The following is an 18,698-nucleotide window of genomic DNA, read 5'->3' as shown; positions in this document are numbered from 1 at the left end:
GATAATGCATTTCAAGTTTATTCATAAAAATATACTATAAAACTGGCTGGCGCCGCGGCTCACTAGGCTAATCCTCCTCCTTGCGGCGCCGGCACACTGGGTTCTAGTCCCGGTCAGGGCACCGATCCTGTCCCGGTTGCCCCTCTTCCAAGCCAGCTCTCTGCTGTGGCCAGGGAGTGCAGTGGAGGATGGCCCAAGTGCTTGGGCCCTGCACCCCATGGGAGACCAGGAGAAGCCCCTGGCTCCTGCCATCGGGTCAGCGCGGTGCGCTGGCCGCAGCATGCTACCGCGGCGGCCATTGGAGTGTGAACCAACGGCAAAGGAAGACCTTTGTCTCTCTCTCTCTCTCACTGTCCACTCTGCCTGTTAAAAATAAAAAAAAAATAAAAATAAAAATATATATACTATAAAACTAAAATGTTGCAAATATCTTTACTGGAGATAATGTTCTTTTAATCTAATATCTAAACATCCAAAATTTAAAGCTTTGAGATTTTGTTTTTCATTATAAATATATATATAGAGAGATTCTATTTCAAAAAGTGACATGACACTTCTAAAAAAACATATTCACAATATAAAATTCCAACATACAAATGTTAATGGCTACATATATTTTTTAAATCTGACATGATTGAATATGATTACTTGATACATTGTATGAGAAACATTTATGAAAAAAGTGAAGGTTTTTTCTATTTATATCTAAATTAGTAATAATTTATATGGTGGTTATAGGTGTGTTAAATCCCCAAAATATTGACAAATGCAATTTTTTAAGTTTTAATTTTTTATTTATATAAGGTGAAGAAATTTAATGTATTTTATATATGCAGATATAATACTATAATGATATTTCCCACCCTATCCTCTATCCTGCACACATTCCTACCCTCCTTCCTTCTTCCTTTATTTCTTCTTTTAATTTCCGCAATGGCCTCTTGTTAGTTTATTTTATAATCACAAGCTTAACCCTCCACCAAGTTAAGAATTCAACAATTATTACATAGCAAAACCATTGTTCTTCAAGAGTATAAACATGGGGTATAAAAATAATCAAATCATAAAATTTCAATTTCACTCTATACATTGCATGTTTGTGCTCTTTATGTTAATTACCATAGATCAGGAAACTTATATTTGTCTTCAGGGCACTGGCTTATTTCACTAATGGCATCCAGTTTCATCAAAAGAATTTCATTCTTTTACAGCTGAGTAGTATTCCATAGTGTGTATATATACCACATTTTCTTTATTCAGTCATCAGTTGTTGGGCATATGTGTTGATCCCATATGTTAAATATTGCGAATTAAGCAGCAATAAACATGGGTGTACAGATAACTCTTTCATATGTGGATTTCATTTTATTTGGGTAAATTCCCAGGAGTAGGATTGCTGGGTCATATGGTAGAAATCTTTTCAGATTTCTGAGGAATCTCCATACTGATTCCATAATGGTTGTACTACTTTACAATGGATTAGGGTACCCTTTACCACACATTCAGGCCGGCATTTAATGATTTTTGATTTGGGATGATAACCATTTCAACTGAGATGAGGTGAAACCTCATTGTAGTTTCTATTTGCATTTCTCAATAGCTAGAGATCCTTAGGATTTTTTCATATGTCTGTTGACTATTTGAATTTCTTCCTTTGAAAATTGCTTTCATGTGCTTTGCCTATTTCTTTACTGTATTGTTTGCTTTGTTGTTTTTGAGTTTCTTGAGCTCCTAATATATTTTGGATATTTATCAGTGGCATAATTTGAAAATATTTTTCCCATTCTATCGGTTGCCTGTTTACTTTGTTGAGTGTATCCTTGGAAATGCAGAATTTTCTTAGCTTGATGCAATCCCATTTGTCTAGTTTTGCCTCTATTTGTCTGTGCTTCTCGGATCTTTTCCAAGAAGCTTTGACAAGAAGCTATGACAGTGTCTTGCAGAGATTCAAATGTGTCCTCCTCTAGTAATTTGATGATATCTGGTCATAGATTATGATCAGGCATCAAATAGATGACTCCTGTTTTTGATCGATTCAGCCAGTTTATCTTTTAATCGGAGAATTTATGCCACTTATATTCACAATTACTATTGATAAGTAATGACTTTGTTAATGCAATATTTCCATAAATATTCCTATTATTTTTCTTTCAATTTCCTTTGTACTTTTGCTAGAAGATTTTCTGCCTTCACATTCTTTCACAATCATGACTTTTTTTTTTTTTTCCTATTTCCAAGTTTAGAACATCCATAACTATCACTTGTAAGGCTGGACAAGAGGTGACAAATTCTTTGAATTTATGGAAGTCTTTATTTCACATCCATTTATAAATTTATAAATGAGAGTTTTGCAGCTTACAATATTCTTTGTTGACAGGCATTTCTTTCTTTTGGGAATTGGATTATGTCTCTCCATTCTATCCTAGCCTGTAGAATATCCGATTATAAATGAGCTGTCAGTCTAATTGGAGATGCTTTGAAGGTATTCTGGTGTTTCATGCATATTTTCTAATCTTATCTTTGTGTTTCCTGCTGAAAGCTGGACTATGCTGTGATTTGGTGAAGACTATTTTCTGGCCATGTCTACTATGAGATCTCTGTGTTTCCTGTTCTTGGATGTTCCTTTCTCCAAGTTAGAGGCTTTCTGCTATTAGTTCACTGAGTAGTCATTCTAATCCATTCTCTCTCTTTGTATGTTCAGAAACTTCTCAGAGCAGTGTGTTAGGTCATGTGATAGTATCACAATCATCTCAAACACTGTTTTCAGTTTTTCTAAAATTTTCTTCTTTTCTTCTCCTCCTCCTGTTGCGTCTTCTCCTTCCTCTCCCCTTTCTCCTTCTTCTTTTTGATCTGACTGAGATATTTCCAAGATTTGTCTTCTAACTCATGTATTCTTTATTCAGCTGCACCAATTCTGTTATTAAGGCTTTCCACTATGTTTTTTTTTTAATTTGGATTATTTAATTATTCCTTTCTTATAGTTCAAATGGATTTCTCCTCAGTGTCTCTGTATCTTGGCAAAATTTTTCACTCATGTTATGTATGTATTTCTTTAACTCATAAATTTATCTTTGTATTTTAGTAATCTTATGATCCTTCTTTTGAATTCCTTTTCATTCATCATCAATCTCCTTATCTTCACATTCTAATATTGAACTGTTGTGTTCCTTTGGGGGAGTCATATTGTCCTCCTTTTTCACAATTCTAATATTTCTACATTTACTTTCATGCATTTGTGGGACTACATGTTTGTTATTTGCTCTGATAGTTTTATTTTTCTAATGTGCCTCTATGGTTTTGTTGTGTGAAGGTGGTGAATATCCACCTGCAGTGGGTGTTCAAAGCCTGTGCTGGGTGGGACCAAGGATCTCTATCACATGCTGAGGAGTGGCACAAGAGTCCAGGGTGACACCCAAGTTGGGCATGATAGATCTGCTCTATTGTCAATTGGTGGGTGCGACTATGATCACAACAGCTGGTGTGATCACTATGTCATTTCCTCTCTGCCAAAGTGATCAATGCTGGAGTGAGCCTCTGCCAACCCTCCAGGCTAGACTCCAAGTCGGTAGGGACTGAGGATTTATCCCTCAGATAAAATGCCCTACTTGCAAGTGCATGTGCCATAGCTGCTGCATTTACCTTGTGAAGAAAGTGGCTCTTCCCCGCTTGTGTTGTGGAGCCCTTGCAGGAGTTGAGGAGTGGGATAACAAATAGACAATGTGTTCTCTTTTCAGTGGGTTAGGTGGGCACCCTGCCCCCTGCTAGTGCTCCAGGCCTGACTCAAAGTCGATGTGTTCTGCAGGGTCTCCTTGAGGCAATATCAGCAGTGACACAGGTAGCCCCAGAATCCTTCACTGCTCTCTATGGAGCTGGCCTGTCCTCTGGGTTGTCTGACTTTTCCTTGCCGAGTATGATGCTCTGCAGGAGGAGGGGAGGGGAAGGAAACAAAGTGACTTTCCTGCTTCAAACCCAGCAGTTGCACAGACCCCAGTCAGCTCTCTAGGCTGAAGTCAGTAGGTGACTGTGGAATTCCCTCTCGGTTAGCATACTGAACAACCAGGTGCACAGCATTTTCTTCCTACTTTGATGTGGTAAGATAGTAGCTTGCAGCCGGCAGCTGGCCACTCTACATGGCTGGCTGCAGCAGTGTCTCTGTCTTCTCTCTTGTCCCATAGTTCTTCACTGTAGGTGAGTCCCTGCCCTCCAGGTAGAATTATTTTATTGAATTCCTGGGTCTTGACATTGGTCTGGCCTATCCTTGTCTGTTGCAGTACACTAGCATATGGCCACTCTCTCTTTCTCTCTCCTCCCCCACTCATGGTCCCTCTGCCTACAAAGACATAGAAGCAAAAAAGACCACTGAGGGGAGTACTAGTTGTTTCCTATGTTATGGATCTATACAACTTTGATATGGCTTTCTGAGCATCAGTTAGAGTTAATTCAATTGCCCATACTTCATTGTTGTTTCGGAAATGCTTGATTTGGATCTAAAGATTTTCTTAATGAATTTGTTTTACCTAGTTATCACTTATATACCATGATCATTTAGCTATTTAATATTGTCATCTTGGATTAAGATAAAATTGTTGTATGAATATAGCATTTCATTCTAATATTTAAATTATAACAGAATTTGGTACATTGCAAAGTAATTTTAAATGACTTCAGAAAATACTTTAAAATATCTAGAAGACAAAGAACATTCATTAGAAAAATAAATCAGACAAAAATCAAATTAATTGGGATTCAAGGAGAAAATCTTGGTTCATTTTTCAAGTTGTTATAAACTTGTTATCAGAAAATAGGATAATTAAATATGTTTGTAAAGACAATCTAAAAAATGAATTCCAAAAATATAAAAATGGGCAGAAAATAAACAAGCATAGTAAGGGACTGGTGGAGTGGTAAAGGGGGGTTAAACAGTTACTCGGGAATACTGGAATCCCATTTCAGAGTGCGTGGTTCAAATAATGGCTGTTCTGCACTTCTGATTAAGTTTTCTGATAATGTATGTGGGCTGCCACAGATTATGGTCCAAGTATTTAATTACTTGCCATCCATGTGGCAGACCCACATGGAATGCTTTGCTCCTGGCTTTGACTTGGCTATTTCAGCTATTGGGGGAGTGAAGCAGCAAATAAAAAACCTTTCTTTCTGTGCCTTTCTCTCTGTCTCCAATGGATCAAGGACCTAAATCAAGGACCTGACACTTTCAAACTACTAGAGTACGTTGGAGAAACTCTGCAAGGCATTGGCATTGCCAAAGACTTCTTGTAGAAGACTTCAAAAACACAATTGATCAAAGCCAAAATTGAAAATTGGGACTTAATCAGCTGCACTGCCAAAAACATTCAGTAAACTGAAGAGGGAACCAACAGAATGGTAGAAAATATTTGCATACCCTGATAAAGGGTAAACATCCAGAATCTAAAAAAGGCTTAAAAAATTCATGCTAAGAAATGTATTAGACATGATGGCCGGCGCCGTGGCTCAACAGGCTAATTCTCCGCCTTGCGGCGCCGGCACACCAGGTTCTAGTCCCAGTCGGGGTGCCGGATTCTGTCCTGGTTGCCCCTCTTCCAGGCCAGCTCTCTGCTGTGGCCCGGGAGTGCAGTGGAGGATGGCCCAAATGCTTGAGCCCTGCACCCGCGTTGGAGACCAGGATAAGCAACTGGCTCCTGCCTTCGGATCAGTGCGGTGCGCCGGCCGCAGCGCACCAGCCACGGAGGCCATTGGAGGGTGAACCAACGGCAAAGGAAGACCTTTCTCTCTGTCTCTCTCTCTCTCTCTCTCACTGTCCACTCTGTCTGTCAAAAAAAAAAAAGAAAGAAATGTAATGAACAGGTATTTTTCAAGAGAGGAAATACAAATGGGCAATAGAAACCTGAAAAAATGTACAGGATTACTAGCCAACAGTGAAATGCAATTCAAAACCATAATGAGGTTTCACTTCTCCCCAGTTAAAATGGCTCTAACATAGAAATCAAGAATCAACAAATGCTGGTGAAGATGTGGGGGGAAAAGGTACGTTGGTCCACTGTTGGTGAGAATGTTAACTGGTGCAACCACTGTGGAAGACAGTATGGAGATACCTCAGAAATCTGAATATGGGGCTGGCACCGTGGCTCACTTGGTAAATCCTCCACCTGTGGCATCAGCATCCTATGTGGGTGCCGGATTCTAGTCCCAGTTGCTCCTCTTCCAGTCTAGCTCTCTGCTGTGGCCTGGGAAGGCAGTGGAGGAGGGCCCAAGTCCTTGGGCCCCTGCACCCACATGGGAGATCAGGAGGAGGCATTTGGCTCCTGACTTTGGATCGGCGTATCTCCAGCCGTGGCAGCCATTTAGGGGGTAAACCAATGGAAGGAAGACATTTCTCTCTGTCTCTCTCACTGTCTTTAACTCTGTCAAAAAAAAAAAAAAGAAACAAATCTGAATATGGACCTACCAAGTGGCCCAGCCATACCACTACTGGAAAGGAAGTGAAATCAGCACATGAAAGAATTATCTGTACCCCCATGTGCACTGCAGCTCAATTTCCAGTACTGATGGAATCAGCCCTGATGTCCATGAACTGAAGACTGGATAAAGAAATTATGGTATAAATATACCATGGAATATAACATAGCAATAAAAAATGAAATACTGTCATTTACAGCAAGATAGATATAACAGGAAGCCATTATACTTAGTGAAATAAGTCACTCCCAAAAAGACAAATGCCATATGTTCCTTCCTGATCTCTGTTAACTAATAGAGTACCTAAAAGGAAATCTATAGGATTGAAATTGACACTTTATATCAATGATTTTTAACAGCCCTTGTCTGGATTGTTGAGGAACAGTGTTTTTTATTCCTTCATAATATTTGTTGCATTGATTAACTACTGTATGCATTTCTTATGAGTATAACGTTAACTGAAAATAGATCTTTGTAAAAAAGAGTGGGAAGAGGAGAGGAAGAAGGGCCAGAGTGTGGGCGGGAAGGAGAGTAGGGTGGATAGTATAACTTTGTTCCTGAATCTGTATATATGAAATATATGGGATTTGTATACCTTAAATAAAATTTAAATATAAATAAATAAAAAGGATGTTAATGTTCTAAGAATATTGTTATTCAAAGTGATTCATAGCAAAGCCTTTTAAGTAATTTTGAGAAAGTTTCTGTTAAATTTCAAAGGCACATTTACAACAAAATTAGTGCAGAGAATATTTGGATCTTAAAGAACAAGCATCTACAAAAATATCTTTTGTATACTTTTTTTTTTTTAAAGGGCCTGTGGGGGTACTCGGCGGCAGCTGCGAGGCCGGCCTAGCCGCCGAAGCCGTAGAGCGTGTGGCCCTGGCGCTTTAGCGCGTAGACCATGTCCATGGCCGTGACCGTCTTGCGCTTGGCGTGCTCCGTGTAGGTGACGGTGTGGCGGATCACATTCTCCAGGAAGACCTTGAGCACGCCGCGGGTCTCCTCATAGATGAGCCCCGAGATGCGCTTGACGCCGCCGCGCCAGGCCAGGCGACAGATGGCGGGCTTGGTGATGCCTTGGATGTTGTCGCACAGCACCTTGCGGTGGTGCTTGGCGCCGTCCTTGCCCAGGCCTTTGCCGCCCTTGCCGTGTCCGGACAGGGTCGCAGTGCAGCTCGCCTCAGGCACCAGCAGAAACCTGAATCTTCTTTTGTATACTTTTAACAGAAAAATACAGTCAATGAATTTTTTCAGATGCATGATGGGAAATAATATTTTAGTGAAATTTGAACTTTGCAACCATTTTTGCACAATACATAATTATTTAAAATGTTTGCTCAAGTTCACCACAAAGTCTCCACTAAATACAGAAAGGTTTTGAAGTCGGTTGGTTGAACTGGAATGTAGAAACTCAGAATGAGCAGCTGAACTGGAATCGAAAATACAAGGCTTACTAAGAGACAGAAAAGTAAGACGACACAGTGATAGGCTCAGAGAGAAGGTATAATCTGAAGTAATACAGAGTTCTATATTATGTGACAAAGAGTCATTATTGAAAATGAATGCCTCACAACACAGAATAATCCTCATCTCTCAAGACTCCTTTAAAACACCTCTAGATGAAACAGTGACCTTCTAAAATAAAATTCAAAAATACAGCTGAATGAAAAGAAAACTTCTAGTGGATTGGATATGTGCAAAAGACCATTTGTAATTTCTGCTGATTACTTCATTAGACTATGAGAGAAGTAATGTGAAATTATATATGTGTATATATATATATATACATATATATATATATATATAAATTCATTACTGCATTTCATCTTTACCTTTTACTGTATAAAAACATTTAATATTTGCCAACAGCTGGATTACACTGCTGAAAATTCATATCAGTATATTTGAAACTTTTCTCTTTTTGACTTGCTGAATTTAATTAAACATGAAAGTATGTCTTTGGAAATCTGATGCCAAATACTTACATGTTATAATAAAGAATACAATTGTAAATCCATTATTATTGACACCTGCAGTGCCAGCATCCCATTTGGGCTTGGGTTCAAGTCCCTGCTGCTCCACCTCTGATCCAGCTCTCTGCTATGGCCTGGGAAATCAGTAGAAGATAGCCCAAGTCCTCGGGCCCCTGCACCAGCATGTGAGATCCAGAAGAAGGTCCTGGCTCCTGGCTTCTGATTGGCACAGCTCCAACCATTGTGGCCATCTGGGAAGTGAACCAGTTGTAAGAAGACTTCTCTCTGTGTGTTCCTCTCCCTCTGAATCCCAGTAACTCTGCCTTTCAAATAAATAAATAAATCTTTTAAAAAAAGAATATATGTATCATGGAAACTGTAGTCCTCTTATTTAACTATAGTAGGATGGTAAACAACTAAAATTTATAACTTGTACTTTCAAAAGATGTCAAATGTGAATCAAACAATAAATAACAATATAGTTAATAATCTCAAAGAAAAAAAGCAGGTTTTAAGGCATATTTTCAAAGATACAAGAAAATATAATTATTCTATATGACCATTTTTATTTATGTTTACTCATATTAAATATTTAATCTCTATTTTCAACAGTTCAGTTCTCATCATTTGTTTAATATGGAAAATAAAATCTCATTAATATTTCCAGTATCATAATTTTGGATAAATTAATCAGAGATGTCATGAGAAAGTATCATTATCACAATTACACCACTATTTATCAAATGACACTCTATTCCAAATTCCCTTTATTTCCTAAAGATCGAAATCAGAAAAACAGTTCCCTCTATACTCCAGTCACTAATATTATGTCCAATTTTAGCTATTCTATCTAAATGCTTATGATTAGGAACACTTTTCCCAATATCCTTGCCATGACTAATTGTGTTTTGATTTTTGGATTATAGCCATTCTAAATGATATGATGTGAAATCTAATTGTGATTTTCATTTATACTTCCTTGACCATCTTTTATTGGGTGTTTTGGCCATCCATATTTCATTCTTTAAAAATTTTGTTCATATAGTTTGCCGATTTCTTAAATGGATTGTTTGATCTTGAGTTTTGAGCTCCTTATCCATCCTGGATGTTAATGCTATATCCGAAATAAAATTAGGAAATATTTTCTACCATTCTATTGGTTGCCTGCTTACTTTGTTGAGTATTTCCTTTGCTGTGCAGAAGCTTCTCAGCTTGATGCAATCCCATTTGTCTATTTTTTTCTTTATTGTCTATGCTTCTGAAGCCTTATACAAGAAGTCCGTGGCTATTCTAATGTCTTGTACTGTTTCCCCTATTTTTTCCCTACTAATTTGATTGCTTCAGGTCTTAAACATAGATCACTGATCTTTTGTGAGCTGAGTTTTGTATACAAAATAAGTTAGGAGTCTAGTTTCATACTTCTGCATACAGAGATCTAGTATTCCCAACACAAGTCTTGAAGACACTCTTCTTTATCCAGGGAGTAATTTTAGCTCATCTACCAAAGAATAGTCAGCTATAGTTGTATGAATTAATTTCTGGAGCTTCTAATCTGTTCCATTGTTCCACATAACTATTGTGCTTATCCTAGACGGTTTTGAATATAATTCCCCTGTAATGTGTCTTGAAATCTAATATTGGGATGCATCCAGCTTTATTTTTATTTTTAAAGAGCACTAACACACTGCTATGGGAACGTAGACTAATACAATAATTATTGAAGAAAGTATGGAATTCCTCAGAAATCTGTAAATAGATCTGCCATATGATTCAACAATTCCACTCCTGGGAATTTACTGAAAGGGGATGAAACCAGCATATTAAAGAGTTATTTGTATTCCCAGGTTTATAGCATCTCAACACAAGAGCCAAGATATGGAATCAACCCAGATGTTCATCCACTGAAGACAAGATAAAGAAATTGTGGTATATGCACATTATGGAATACTATTCAGCCATAAAAATAATGAAATCCTGTCTTTTGAATCAAAATGAATGCAACTTGGGGGACAATTATGCTTAGTGAAATAAGCCCCGCAAAGACAAATATATATTTTACTGGACTTGTGATAACTAACATAAAGAGTAAAAAGAATGTAATATGTATCATGGAAATTGACATTTGATGTTTTGACAATTGTTTATAACCCTTGTCTATATGCTTGAGGAACAGTGGTTTTTCTACTTACTACTTGAATTGTTTATTTACTGGAGGGTTAAGCTTGTGAATATAAATTGAAAACTTTTCATTTAAAAAATTAAAAGAATAATAAGAAAGTGATGGAACAGAGTAAGAGTGATGTAGGATAGAAGGTTGTGGTGGGAGGTATAATTATGAAATACATGAAATTTGTTCCCTTTATATACATTTTAAAAAACTGAAACATAAAAAATAGAACTTGCACAAACACTTATGATTAGAGATTCACTAAGTATTTTGTGCTGATTCTATAACTGATGATATTTACATTCTAAGAACTAGAAGTGATTCACTTTCTTTGCACTGATTAGATAGATCTTGATTTTATCATCATTAATCAGCTTTTAAGTCATTTAAAAATAATCCTTTTTCAACATTCAATTGTCAAAATATCATATTATACACTTGTCATTTTATTTATTTTTTTTGACAGGCAGAGTGGACAGTGAGAGAGAGACAGAGACAGAGAGAAAGGTCTTCCTTTGCCGTTGGTTCACCCTCCAATGGCCGCCGCGGCTGGCGCGCTACGGCCGGCGCACCGCGCTGATCCGATGGCAGGAGCCAGGTGCCTATCCTGGTCTCCCATGGGGTGCAGGACCCAAGCACTTGGGCCATCCTCCTCCGCACTCCCTGGCCACAGCAGAGAGCTGGCCTGGAAGAGGGGCAGCCGGGACAGAACCGGCACCCCGACCGGGACTAGAACCCGGTGTGCCGGCGCCGCAAGGCGGAGGATTAGCCTGTTGAGCCACGGCGCCGGCTACACTTGTCATTTTAAAAACAGTGGTAGCTACTGTTTTGTTATAAACACATCTCAAAAGACATTCTATACTGCTTTTGTCCAGACAGGAACATCTACAAAAATAGAAAATCTATATTTAACGCACAAAGGAAAAATGATGATGAAATCAATATTATCCACCTGTAGTCACATTTTCTGATCATTTTATGTTCAAAAATTATCTTCTGCACAAAATTCAATTATTCAATGCACAAAATTCAATTATTCAATGTATGTTTTTAATAATACTAAGTTTCAATTACTGAAATAAGACAAAATGCATTTACCTTTGTATTCATAGAGCTTATGTAAGGACTTGAATTTTGCAGAATTGTTAAAACAATATTGGGATGCCAATATCCCATATTAGAATTCCTTGGTATATTTCCCAGCACTTTGAACAATTCCAGCTTTCTATTTATGTTTATCCATCCAGGGGTCCACCAGGTTATTGCTCAAGTAGTTGTTTTCTATCACACATGTGAAAGTCCTGGATTTGGTTTCTATTTTCTGAATTTAACCTGGTCTGGTTCTGGCTATTTGGGGAGTAAACCAGTGAATAACAGCTCTCTGTCTCTGACTTTATGTCCCTCAAACAAATAATATAAATAAAACATTTAAGAGGAATTTATGCAATAACATAAATTCAAGCTAATTTAATAGCTCAATTTTTATTATTATATAAATATGAACATATAATAGATAGACATGGATAAGAAAATGTATACAAACAGCATATTTGAGTGAAAGAATGTTGTATTTATAAGACTTCAGAGAAAAATAGATTTTTGAGTTGAATCTTCACAGATAAGGAATTTTTTTCCCAAGGAATGATTACTTGTGAAAGAATGTATTAAACATTTTCAGCAGAATTTGTACAGAAATGAACCTGGACACATGAGCAAGGTTCAGACTGTGAAGGAGGGTACATCATACTAAGGTGTTGAAAATGACACATATAATGAAGTATCTGATGGGAGCATTTAAGTAGAAACGATCATAATCAAGTTTTAATTTTAGTAGATTTTCCTAATGGCATTGTAAAAGATGGATACATGGCTTAAACTTCTACACTAATAACTGGTATAGAAGGTAAGAGACAAGAAGGCATGTCTTGACTCCAGGACATAATGCTTATAGTGGCCTATGTCTAACACACCTGAGCTGATGTTCATTCTCAATGAGGTAATAAATTTTGATGATGAATAAGAATACACTAGATGACAATGAACTCAATGGGACAGGCATTTAGTATAGCAAATAAGATATTGATTAGGATGCCCATATACCTGTGCTCAATTCCTGGCTTCAACTCCTGACTCCAGGTCCCTGCCATTGTAGACCCCAGAAGGCATATTTGGGTTCTTGTTACCCCATGGGAGATTTGAATTAAATTCCTGGATCTCAACTTTAGCCCAAACCAACCCCTGCCATCGGAGACATTTGGAAAATGAAACAGCAGATGGGAATAAGATTATACTAAACAATTTTAGTTTGGTATTATGCAATTAAAATATATGCTTTTTCAGTGACTAAATCCTTTTTATAGACACAAAAATGCCAACACATTGTTTATACATCAAGAATAAAAATTTGCAGAATCAATATTATATTTGAGTTCTGATTCATGTGTATTTTCTGAATTTGGAGCTGCTTAATTTTTTCAGGGAAAAAGGTTTAAATGCTCATTGTAGTAAATTGCATGTAGGTCAATAAACCACCCCCCACACCTTGCCCCATGGCCCTTTGCTGTATGGAGGTTTTTTAATCATCTAGAAGTGAGTCTCATCCTTCAGCCCTTTATTTGTAAAGGATGTATAAATTGGTTTTAACAATGGAAATATTGAATGTGATAGAAAAAGAAGTTTGAACAGAGTTTGTTCATCTGGTTCAACTTGTTTCTTTGTTGGGACCACCTTGTACATAGCCTAAACAAGGGTTTTGGAAGATTAAAAATCAAATACAGGAGAATCATAGAACTCTTGCTAGATGCTAGTTGACCATTACACAATAAGGCTATCCTGTATCATTTAGTCACTTTTCCAATTTCCAGTTAACAACGGACACAAAAGAGGGTACTGCATTTCATGACCAAGCCCAGACCATAAATCACTAAATGGATGTGTAAGACAAATAAAGTGTGTTCATTGTTTAAAATTAAGCTGTATTGAATAGAAAATGCTAAGTGACAACCACACAATTATGAAGAAGACTGGAGAATAGCTTACAAACACAAAACAGCATTTAAAAGGTGGAACTTCTGCCCAAATTTTAATAAAATTGTAGTGATTTGATGTCAAATGATAACATCCACTTTGTGCTATAGAAAATATTACACAAAATGTTCAAATAGTAGAGATATGCTTGATTAAATCCTTAATTTTGTTTGGGATGCTATGGCTACAGTATTTTGTCTGCAATCAGTTAGCTGACATGACTCAATACAAATGAAACCTAAACAGTATATTTAGGTTTTTTTAGCCAAAGAAGTTCATTATGTTGTGTGACCAGAGAGTGTAACATTAAACCAAGTTGGTCATATGGCAAATTCATATTTTGGCCCCAAGATGAATCACAAAGATTAATTCATAGTAATTTTCATAATAAAATATTCAAATTTTAAATGTACCTGACTAATTGTATTTTGTTTAATGAATCACATATATTATAATGTATGCCTTCTTTTCTCCTTAATTTTTACATTGCTTATAAAAAATCACTTTATTCCTATGATTCAACTAATAATTAAAATTAAGAACTAAAATTAAATACAAAATGTGTTACCTTGTAATTGACTTGTTAAACTAAATTTATTTAATATTTTGCTTTCTTCACAATGTTGCCTAAATGTTTCTTTAATTATCTTCAGCTTTTTGTCTCAACCAAAATATAGGAAAATATCCTATATTTGATCTTATATTTGATTTGATAAAAATGTTCCATTTTTTTCTTTTTATATAACTTCTGTCCTAACACAAAATAACTTAGTTGAAAAATAGATTTGTTGCGAATCACATGCAGCTAATGATTATTTTATCCCATGCTTTAATTAAATTTTCTTTAGTCTAGTCTGAGGCAAGAAAATCATGCTGGGATTTTTATATTTTCTGTAAATTTATATCTCATATAGAAAACTGAATGTAACACCATCCCCCATGGAAATGAATGAAACAATGCTGCTACTTGAAAGTTTATGGGATTCATAGACTAATTTGCACACCCATATTTTATATAAATGGAAATTTTGGTTATTTGCAAAGACACAAATATATTCATCCCATCGTTTTGTTTTGTTTTTTTTCCCTTAGTGGGGTGCATATAGTGCAAATTGTGAAACTAACTGAAGAACTCAAGCAATTTTTTTTTTTAAAATTAAGTTCCATTATATTTTATTTTTACTTTCTGAGAGAATATTGCTATATGGAAGTACACTTTCTTTTTTATCATTTACTCTTGATTTCAGAGACCTCGAATAGATGAGAGAAGTTTCCTTTTTTTTTTTTCTATTTAAAGTCTATTGTATTTGGTTTAATCAGGGATAGGGAAGTTGAAATAGAGCCTGGTGGAAAAGAAAAAGCCTTATATGTCAAGCGAAAGTATAATTTGATCTTTAGTAACTTTGATGATGTTAATGCTCTTGTATTAACAAATACTCTCTTTGTTGTTGTATCACTGTCTTCTGAGTTTATCCAGCATCTATGCCTCTACCCTAGCCCAACTACTCCATCAAGGGAGATGTTTCTGTATACACTGTTCACTGATACATATATATCACATGGGATTTGCAAGAGTTGCTGGACTCATGCAACCTTCACTCAGCGCTTTAACAAGTTCTTGATATCATTACTCTACTGATTTTCCATTAGAGAGGCAAGTGCCAGTCTCCAAGCTCCCAAAATTCCCATTCCCAGAATATATCATTAATTCTCTGGACATTCACTAAAGATAGAACTTGCAGGCTGGCACTGTGGCTCAATAGGCTAATCCTCCGCCTGTGGCACCGGCACACCGGGTTCTAGTCCCAGTTGGGGTGCCGGATTCTTTCCCGGTTGCTCCTCTTCCAGGCCAGCTCTCTGCTGTGGCCTAGGAGTGCAGTGGAGGATGGCCCAAGTTCTTGGGCCCTGCACCCTCATGGGAGACCAGGAGAAGCACCTGGCTCCTGGCTTCGGATCAGCATGGTGCACCAGCTGCAGCGTGCTGGTTGTGGTGGCCATTGGAGGGTGAACCAACGGCAAAGGAAGACCTTTCTCTCTGTCTCTCTCTCTCACTGTCCACTCTGCCTGTCAAAAAAAAAATATAGAACTTGCAGTCAATATAGAAGTTCTGACACTCAACAACATGGACTCATAGGTTTTCTGGATTTTTCCTTTGAAGATTTCACAGCAAGTCTTTTAATGAGTTCATTTAATGTCATATCACTTGGATTGAGAGTTGTGATGTGTGCAGGAGGAGAAGGAAAATGAATATTATTTGGTGTCCTTTACATGTAGGTTTGTTGGCCATAGAGAACCTTGTTTGGTACAAACAAAACAATAATTTACTTAATTTGACTACATACTAGAACGTGTGAATTTTAATATAGATCTGAATGTCATGTTGGAGAGAAGAAATGACATATGAGGAACAGAGATAGAATAATAGTAAAAAGAACAACAACAATAATAAGCCACATTTATTTATCTTTGCCACATTTAAGATAAAAGTACTTCCCATATCCACTTCCAACACTTCCTAAGCATTAAACTTTGACAACGACTGGAGTTGTACACTCTTTGAAGTCAGGTGTAAAGCTTAAAGCAAATTCATTAGCATGAAGAGCAGCAAAATCTGTGATCATCTAGGATGGCTGATTACAAGGAACCAATTGTTAAACCAATTAAACACAGTATCTTGAACAGCCACACATTCACTCTACAAATGCTTTGTCTTCACAAAGTTTCGCTTGTCCATACAACCTACAGTAAAAAGCCCACATTTCTTTCAAGTGAATCAACAAGTCTCAAAAGTCTGTTAGAAGATCACCACTAAAAAAGTGTCTTCTTATTGCATGTATAAGCTTAAGGCATTGCCAGAAAACATGTTCAGATTTCCTTTCATGTAAAATGAAATGCTGTCCAAAAGTAGGATGACAATTCAAATAAAGCCCCAAGAAAAAAATGCATCTATGTCTTTATCTTCAAGAGATGTATAACCCTGCATACCTCTGATCCATTTAAATGATCTGTTCAAAGATAAACATACTCACTAAAATCTACAAGAGAATAATGAAATTCAGTCTTTCTCTACTGCTTGGCAAAACTTCTTTCAAAACAAAACTTAAAATACTGTGAGATATACTTCTTAAAATTCCATCTGGCCGGTGCCGCGGCTCCATAGGCAAATCCTCTGCCTGTGGCGCCGGCACACGGGGTTCTAGTCCCGGTCGGGGTGCCGGATTCTGTCCCGGTTGCCCCTCTTCCAGGCCAGCTCTCTGCTATGGCCTGGAAGTGCAGTGGAGGATGGTCCAAGTCCCTGGGCCCTGCACCTGCATGGGAGACCAGGAGAAGCACCTGGCTCCTGGCTTCGGATCAGCATGATGCGCAGGCTGCAGTGTGCTGACCACAGCGGCCATTGGAGGGTGAACCAACGGTAACTGAAGACCTTTCTCTCTGTCTCTCTCTCTCTCTCACTGTCCACTCTGCCTGTTAAAAAAATTAAAAAAAAAAATTCCATCTAAAATGACAGACAATCAATTTATTCTTTTTATTCAGTGTGAAAATGTCATCATAAGAATTGAATTTGACTTACAGCTTGAACATAAAAAAAGTCTCAGCTTTCAAAAGTCCTAGCAGTAAAGGAGGCCCAATGGATGACCTCATTATGCAGTTTTAAATTTAGCAAAGGAGGAGCTGACAAGATAAGATAGACTATGGGCAGAAGCAACAGCGGTGGACGGCAGAGCATAGTGGAAAGAACAGACCCTGTCACCACTGTGAAGCACTCTGAATCAGAGGCCACAGCTGAAACTTGGAGTACTACAGGGATTTTGTGTATTTTGTCCTGAAAAGACAGTCTTCCTCCTGCCTTCCCTAGAAAACCCAGCTTTTAGAAATTTATCCAAATTGGATTTACTGATATATGCAAAATGAGACTGATTTGTAAAAATGAAGAACTGACATTTTCAAAACATAAATTGAATCTAATTTTTTCCATTGCTGTGCATTTTAACAACTTATAATAGTGTTTCATTTTTAAAAAAAGCATGTAATTCAAAAACACCTAGAAAATAAAATAAAATTAATATATGTCCTTTGTCTTTTATGACAATCCAAAGTGATGTACTCTCTTCTTTAAATACTTTAATATTTTTGTTTCAAAAAGTGAAGAACAAAATGTGCATCATATCTAGTTAAGCAATAAAATTAATAGTCAAATAATTTAAATAATTTTATTAAAAATTACTAAACAAATATTTCAGCTGGGTCTTCGTACAAATATTTTCCAAAATCATAGGCATAATCATCTTCTTCTCATGTGGATTTCTCCATTATAGAATCAAAGTTAAATATTTATAGTTCCACTCATGTATTTGCTCATAAACAGCTTCTTGTGTTACATTAAAATTTAGGATTTCTCTTTTTAGTTTGCATTAAAATTGAAGCTAATATACACATACAACTCAGATTCTTAGGGAAATAATGGTTATGCATTAGATTTTCATGACACACAACAAGAATGCTTATTTAATGCAAAATGCTGAAGATTTATAGAGAGAAGTTGTTCATGCACCACATCGTGGCTCTTTTCTTGTCTTTTCATTGTGGTTTTTTGTTAATGTAGTCATATCTGTAGGTACAGGGGTACTTTTCAATATGTCTTCTGCATACTACAACATGCTGGATACACATGTTAAATTAAACAATATTTGTGGTTGAGATAAATATGAATACATAATTGTAAAGAATTTCCAATAAATATATTCTAACATTTTGTTTGTTTCCTCCTCACCTTATTATGGGTGACAAAGAGAAATGCTTTTTTTTTAAGGTGTAGGCAAACAAATGAGTGGTAAATAACATCTCTCAGTGAATTTAAGACTGTTTTCAGGAAGTGATTTCCAGTGTGGTATCCAATAGAAATGTTCCAGGATGTAAAAAAAAAATGAATTTTAGAGGAGAAGACCTTTTATGATCACAGGCAATATGAAAGCTTCCTTTTAAAAAAATTGCTGATATTAACATGATTGGACCACCTCCAAAACAAATCAGACAATCCTGAAAAATGAGATAAATTTTAAAATTAGAGAACA

The 18,698-nt window shown here is 36.7% G+C and overlaps 1 protein-coding gene across 1 annotated transcript; it reads right to left on the bottom strand.

The window, feature by feature from the left end:
• Positions 1 to 7,308: 7,308 nt before the first annotated feature.
• LOC133762353 (histone H4-like) lies at positions 7,309 to 7,719 on the bottom strand. Its single transcript, XM_062195356.1, has one exon. It carries the CDS (start codon positions 7,717 to 7,719, stop codon positions 7,309 to 7,311), a length of 411 nt encoding a protein of 136 aa, XP_062051340.1.
• Positions 7,720 to 18,698: the final 10,979 nt, after the last annotated feature.

The sequence above is a fragment of the Lepus europaeus genome, chromosome 1 (assembly GCF_033115175.1).
Source record: "Lepus europaeus isolate LE1 chromosome 1, mLepTim1.pri, whole genome shotgun sequence".
NCBI classification, from domain to species: Eukaryota; Metazoa; Chordata; class Mammalia; order Lagomorpha; family Leporidae; genus Lepus; species Lepus europaeus.
This window is presented reverse-complemented; position numbering and strand designations above follow the sequence as displayed.

What these genes read in the sequence shown, in the direction of transcription:
- LOC133762353 (XM_062195356.1), bottom strand. Translation starts at nt 7,719, where the DNA reads ATGCATCTGAAAAAATTCATTGACTGTATTTTTCTGTTAAAAGTATAC.